At 46.5% G+C, this 7,199-nt stretch overlaps 1 protein-coding gene across 5 annotated transcripts in view; it reads right to left on the minus strand.

Moving 5' to 3' along the window:
* The window catches only part of LOC102204344 (microtubule-associated protein 4-like), a 29,281-nt gene extending 22,341 nt beyond the window's left edge, over positions 1 to 6,940 (minus strand). For all 5 annotated transcript variants that reach the window (XM_005747211.2, XM_013914378.1, XM_013914377.1 and 2 more), the window contains exon 1: positions 5,281 to 6,940. In XM_005747211.2, coding sequence (XP_005747268.1) covers positions 5,281 to 6,727 — 1,447 coding nt within the window. In that variant the 5' untranslated portion in view covers positions 6,728 to 6,940. The remainder of the gene's footprint in view (positions 1 to 5,280) is intronic.
* Positions 6,941 to 7,199: the final 259 nt, after the last annotated feature.

The following is a 7,199-nucleotide window of genomic DNA, read 5'->3' on the forward strand; positions in this document are numbered from 1 at the left end:
CTGCGTTTTCTCCGTTTTCCTCGTCCACACAAAAATGCAAAAACGGAGTTTTCAAAAATATCCACCCTGGCCGGAGTTTTTAAAAATCTCCGTTTTCAGTGACCAAAAACGCCGTTTACGTGTGGACGAAAGGTGCAAACGCATAGAAAAATCTGTGTTTTCAAAAATACCCGAGTACGTGTGGACGTAGTCTGGGAATCATGCAAAGCTAGGCGATGTAATCTAGTGGAGTCCAAGAAAGAGTTTTGGTGCCGGAAAAGCAAAATAGTCTCCTCAAAAAAAGGGAAAACCCCAAAATACGGACTTAACCTGTTAGCAGTCGGACGTACCGCCCACGGTACATTGGATGGTTTAGGGGACTAATTGGACTGCTAAGGGGTTAAATTAAGGACACATAGTGCACTCAACAAACACAGGCTGTTCAGCTTTGGGGTGAACAGACTGACAGGGAAAGTTCACACGACACGCAACTACTCAGGCCTGGGACTGCACACAGCAGAGCCAGTGAACGTAAAGAGGTGATTATACACAACTGAAAGCTGAGCTATGATAACAAGAGAAGAACAAACCAAAGTCTATTTTCTATACAGCAAACAACGAGCAACTCAGGAGATCAACCCGAGCCCCCAATTAGAGCAGAAATGTGATCCGTCTCACAGCTGTGGTGAAAATGGCTTCATTTAATCAGCCAGCAGGAGGTGACTCCCAGCCCACGCTCCCACAGCCCACTGTGTGAGACTCTCCCACAGGAGGCCTCAGTCGATTTCATTTATTTCTGCTGATTGTGCCATAGTTAGTCACTATTTCACTGTTGTCGCCACAGCAGACAGAACACTGCTGGATACAAATGACTGTAGGCACAGACAGAAGTGCTGACAGGACACAGAAAAGCATGGTTGTAGGATTTCAGTCTACTTCAGTACCCGAAGTGTTCTCGTTCTTTTCTGTGCTCGTGCAGACTGTTGTTGTGATTTAGCTCGATAAAACTGAACTGACCTGAAAAATGAGGAAAAACAAACCAAAACAAAAAAAACAACGGTAACGGGGCGGCCATTTTGGCTCCTTTAACTGCTGTGCTTGTTTCGGTTTCACAGATGCGTGCTGTATGGTAGGACGCTGCATTGTGTATCAGGCCCAGCTCCTGCAGTAGAACAGTGAGTTTTTCCTACGTTGCACGGCCCCAGCTTGCAACAACCTGCTTTATTAGCAACGCTGCAGAGGTACCAGGATGCCCGCAGTTTGTTTTTACTCTTGTATGAACCACGGCTCGGGACAACAGAACAATGAGCATCTGGGTGCAGTGAGCCAATTTATCTGAAGGTTTCATTAACATAATGATAACACTTATAGCTCATTAAGGGCCGTTAAGCTTAGACTCTCCTGAAAGGAACTGACTCGACTCAAACCTTTTTCCTCTGGCCTTATTAATATGATAAAATATGCCCACTCCAGTCTCTTAAAACGAGTCAGTGTCTGAATTTCAAAGAGAAGAGTAAAAACAGAAACGTCTGACACGTGGAAAGCACTAACTGGGACTTATCTGCATGGCATTTTTATGCACAAATTGCCTTACTGGGAAAATTTCCACCGGGCTCTTTGGACTTTGGATACTGACCTAACATGCACGGTTCATGAAGGTTCATAAAGGTTCATGAAGGTTTCTTACCTTCAGAAGTTAAAGATAAGATGCTTTCGATTTTACACTCCGTAATCAATCTTTGGCTCAGGATGAAATTGTGTTAATAACCGAGGCTTCAGCCATTAATAAACGATTCAGGATTAATGTGTAAAGCCGTCCTTTTGCTCCTCAAGTGGATTATGTAAATCAGCTCTTTCAGATGCCACCTCATTAAAACTCCCTGCTCCACCTCACTACTCAGCACAAGCTCAGTGGCTGAGAGATCGTCAACAATGGTTTTAGTGTTGTGTTCGGCCTTTTGGTAGAAAACACGCTGTGGAGTTGTAGCAGCACAGAAAACAGACTTTGTGATTTACTGTCCTCTGTGTTACTCTGCAACATTTGGGCCTCACAAGAGTCCAGGCTAACACCACTTAATCAATGAACACTGTGTGCACTTGGCTTTAACTCCTTTACAGGCTTGCAGCATAACCACTGCGTGTTACATTAGCGTAGGTTAACTGTTGGCATAAATGAGGTTGCTCTCACATCCTGTCACTTGCAGTCAAGGACCTGCTTGAAATCATTTCTTATGGCATACAAAAGTTTGCTTGTTTATGCACATATGACACGGAAGAGGAACAACTGCAGTTCCTCTAACCACCACCTGTGAAAGTGGAGTCAATGCTAATGCTAATAAAGAATTTAGCACTCCATCCTCTGGTCTAAATATCGTCACTACTGCCTCATTTAACAATAAATAAATAAATAAATGCTGGTGGCCACCTGTGCTACCCCCAGCCTCCTGGCCCATATGGAAATGAAACAGAAAAAGCTTGTGAAAGACTTGCATCAGCTTTAGCTTGCTTCATATAGTGAATCATAGAAGGCTTATCCAAACATACAAGTTTCATTTATATCATTTTTCTAGGGATCTTATATCTGTTTTCACTCTTGTGTGCTTTTCATACAAGTTTCACACAAGACACATACAAACTTTATAAGATTTATATATATCTTTTCCATATGGGGGTATTAATTTGAAAATCTTAGATTACTTCCTTCTTCAGTTATTGCATCGAGGTCTAGGTCACTGACATTAAAAGAAGGGGTAAAATAACCAAACTAAACAAAAAGCACATGGTAGCAACAACACTACGGTCACGACGGTATTACTAAATGTGAAAACGGGTTTCTTTGTTATTGTTTCTTTTTTATCCTGGTAAAAGAAAAATTATACTAAATTTGGACACAATGTTTGTGTTTTGACTGAGTTGTGACAGCTTTCTCCAGATTGGATGCCCCTTACAAAAGAACATTTGAACAGGAAGTAGGAGGGGCTTCTGTACTCTCACTGACATCATTCAGAGCTTTTGGCTCACTGCCAGCTGACATCATTATGTAACAACCACCCCAACCGGTGGCAGCAGATGGCCCCGCCCCTCCCTGAGCCTGGTTCTGCTGGAGGTTTCTTCCTGTTAAAAGGGAGTTTTTCCTTCCCACTGTCGCCAAAGTGCTTGTTGAGTTTTTCTCTGTATGTATTATTGTAGGGTCTACCTCACAATATAAAGCACCTTGAGGTGTTGCTGTGATTTTGTGCTGTATAAATAAAATTGAATTGTAATGTTCAATGCAACTGTATAATGTACTTTCAGAAAAGCCTTTATAAATGTGGCCATGTTTGCGCCTCCAGCACTTAGCACCACTAATTGGTTCAAGTTAAAGTTGTAGTTATGTATTTTGAACTGCATGATTGATTTTCCAAACTGAGATGCTGTAAGACTGAGCTCAGTTTCTTTGGACACTAAGCTTCTGAGGTTGTCCAAAAGCAGCAACAATAACAACTACTAATAAAAACGACATAATAAAAGCTATCTGATCTCTGGGGGAGGGGTGTGAGTCTGTGTTATCAAAGACGTGCTTTTCCTGTAAATGCTTTTAGCGCCATGCTTTTAACATGATCGGGTCGAGTTGCACTGGAGACTCCATGGAACCATTTGCTCGATGCTTGGGGCCATATTTCTGCCACAAGGGGATCAAAAAATAAATCTTTCTTCTTTTTAAATTCCTTCCCATCTTCATATTCTATACATCTTCCCCATCCTCGCATCCCAGACCTTACTGTCTAAATCCTTTACTTCCTGTTCTTCGTCAGGGCTGAACTCACTCGTTTGTATCACTGTCACCATGCATTTTGCCTTGTTGCCTGTTCCCTTTCCCAACCCCCTTTCATCTTTTTCCGTATGAAATCTGTTCATCGTCACCCCGATGACCCCTCCACAGAGATGGAGCTATGACCAAGCTGCAGCTCAATGCAGATTTGCGGTTAATACAATAGAGATTCATGCACTTCCCTGAAATACAGAATCACAAAAAACAAAAAGAATCTTTGAAAGTAAAGCGATTTTTCTAAGTTTAGATATCTCCATGACCTTGGTAAACCAAAACAAACAGATGCATACAACACACAACCTGTAGCTAAATGACTCTGGAATTCAGGGGGTGCAGAGAAATAAACATTACTGGCCTACATTGGCCTGGCTGGAAGCCTCTGCCACTCTCTGGGCCAGCAGCAGCAGAGAGCAGAAGAAGAAGCCACAGAGAGAAAAAGCAGAAAAAGCAAAGGAGAGACTTGTTAAACGCCCCACCCTGATGGTCCAAGTTTCAAAGTTTGTGACCCCGTTTTGGTGACGGTCATCTTTGGACATGACGGTGACCTGCTTTCAGCCATCTTGGCTGTGCCGGCCCTCACCGGGAATCTAATGAGCATTCAAAGTAACAGAAACAGAGGAGAAAGCGCTAGAACGAGATGGAGAGCGTGATGGAAGCACAGAGAACGAGAGGAAATGAGTCTGGACAAAGACAGAACAACCATCAGTTTTAACAAGCTGTGCTATATCCCGACCCCGAATCCCAGTGTCAGCCGGAGGGAACGCTGCTACACAACCTCTCCCTGCAAGCTCATTGTGCTGCATTAGCACGAGCACATCCACTTACACGTACAGGTAGCCAGACGGGGGAAATTCAAAGCTCGATACCTGTTGTTTCAAGCACTGACACACTCATTTCTTTTCTTCACTCACTCCACGCACAACAATTGTAGCTAAAATACGCACTGTGTGCTTGACCAACACAACCAGACAGATGCTACCATCGTGGAATTTTAATGAGCCCATGTGGGGTGCGAGGGGTAGCTGCTCCCACTGCTGTCGACTTTTCTCAGCTTTTCGTTCTCTTTTGTTGCTCCCCATCTCTTTCCCGTCTGGCACTCTCCCTATTCGTCTGGCTCGGCAGCTTCCCCCGGAGCCATTCACGAGCTCAGATCCTTCTACTACAGTAACATTCAAGGAAGCCATGCTGTCTGATTCACGGCAGTCTGACAGAAGACAACTTGATCAAGATGTCAACCTGCTAATTTTCTTGCTTGTTTTCTACTCTCCATTTCAGCTGCTGCATTCTCCAGCCATGCATACTTTACCTCTTTGAAAATGACAACAATGAACAGATAGCCAAAAAACCTATATAGCTATATATTAGACGTTTACATCCATGACACTGTATTAACATAGCACCAGTTTAACAGAACTAAGTTTTCTCATTTGACAGATCTGCCACTGGTCTTTTAAAACTGGTATTAAAAGACAAGACTGGTGTCCACCTACCATCCACTGTCATGAAGGGGTTAGTGCTGGAGTTCAGGCAGAGGCTGCTATAGACACCAGTGTCAAGGTCATCATCGTCATCAATGTCCTGTGCCTTTGTTGATATGTTTCCAACTCTAAAGGTTAAATCTGCACCAGTGTTCAGTTCAGCATCCTCTTTATTCCCATCAAACTCTACAGTCTTGTTAGAATTAGCAGCTTTCTCATCACTGTGTGAGCTTAGAGCTTCAGCAGATCCAGCGTTCAAGCTGCTGAACCCCTTGGGACTGAGGGGCACTGGAAGCACAATGCCCCCTGCCTCTTTCTCCATCCCAAAACCCTCCACTGGGGCCTCTAATGGAGAGAGTGGGAAGCCAGCGCTGCCATCCCTCAAAGGAGGAAATGGGGAGAGGCAGAGGCGGGGTTCGGGTGGGGATTGCCGTAGGTCGATATGTGTGGCACCAGCTGCTGAGAGCGTGGGGGGAGGGGGCTGATCTTCGGCAACAGTTAGCGAGCGTTTCATGGAGTGCGGTGAGCGACGAAGACAGCTTAAAGGTGACGCCACCTGGTCCAGCCCTGCCTCGTCGCCACAGGGGTATTTATCAGGGAGCTGTAGACTGGTGGGTACCGACAGGTGGGAACATTCAGACATTGCTCGCCTCATGGCCTTCCTCTGCTGCTCAGCTCGCCCAATAAAACAGGGCGCCAACTCCTCCTCTTCTTCCATCTCCTCCTCACTGTTGTCCACTGAGGAGCCCTTTGACAACTGTTGAGCTCCCGAGGCTACACCGGCTCCAGCCACATTCTCATCCGCCCTCTCCAAGTGGTTGTCTCTGACTACTCCTATGACGCAGTAGTTGGGGGCCACCTGGGGCATGGCAACTTTTGTGCTTGATTCGGCAAAACATGAGCTGTTCCAGTGATCGGACGGAGAGTCTCCATCTACTGGAGAAGCCTCTGTCAATGAGGCTCCTACTGAGTGGGGAGGCACTGCACTAGTAGGCGATGGCAGCTCCATACACCTGGCTGGAGATCCAGGAACTGGTGGTAGAGGGACCCTGCCACCAGATCCCATGGCAGAGGGCAGTCTTCCTGGGGAGGCTGGGGAGGGGGATGGCGAGGAGGAAAGAGGGCTGTCCGGGCTGTCCCCTGCACTGCCCAGGGAAGCATTGCCCATCGAAGTGCTTCCCGACATGCCCCCAACTCTGACCGGCACCTTCAGCTCTGCGTCCATGCCACCTCTGTCTGGACGCTCAAAGAAGCAAAGCTTGTCTTCATCTGTGAGTCCGTCTGAAGCCATAGGTCTGTCGCCTACCACCAAGCCCCTCGGGGTACCCGTGTCCTTGGCTGTGGGGTGCTGCCAATCCCAGCTCTGAGCTGGCACGCTGGGCGACAGGGACGGCACCTTGCACAGCTCACTGTACTCTGAGAAAGGAGAGCCAGGCTGCTGATCAGAGAGAGAAGACATGCTGTCTCTCTATTCTCTCCCCTTTCTTTGTTTCCAAGCCTGCAGCTGTCTCAGGTGTCTAAGAGGTAATCTCTACCACTCCGGCTGTCTCGCTCTCTTTCCTTTGTTGTCTTGTGCTGTTGCCGTTTTGCGCTCTGCAACTCCAGGTGTGTGTCTGTGTGTCTCCACACTGAAGTCAAACACACACTGAGGCTGAACTGGATGTGCCGCTCTCTCCCCTGCTCCCTCTCTCTCTCTGGTTCTCTCACTCATTATTGGAGCTGTCATGTGACCCAGTTGTGGAAGTCAATTGGCTATAGCCAGCTGCCGGAACCCGCCCACTGTGGTGGAGTGAGTAAGCCCCCTCCCATCTACTTTTCTTTTTCACTCTTTTCCCCCTCTAGACCCCTCTCTGTTATTCTGTCTCTTGGCAAAAAGTACAACGTGCACACACACACACACACACACACACACACACACACACACACACACA

The sequence above is a fragment of the Pundamilia nyererei genome, unplaced genomic scaffold, assembly GCF_000239375.1.
Source record: "Pundamilia nyererei isolate P.nyererei 1_Seehausen unplaced genomic scaffold, PunNye1.0 scaffold00191, whole genome shotgun sequence".
Taxonomy (NCBI): Eukaryota; Metazoa; Chordata; class Actinopteri; order Cichliformes; family Cichlidae; genus Pundamilia; species Pundamilia nyererei.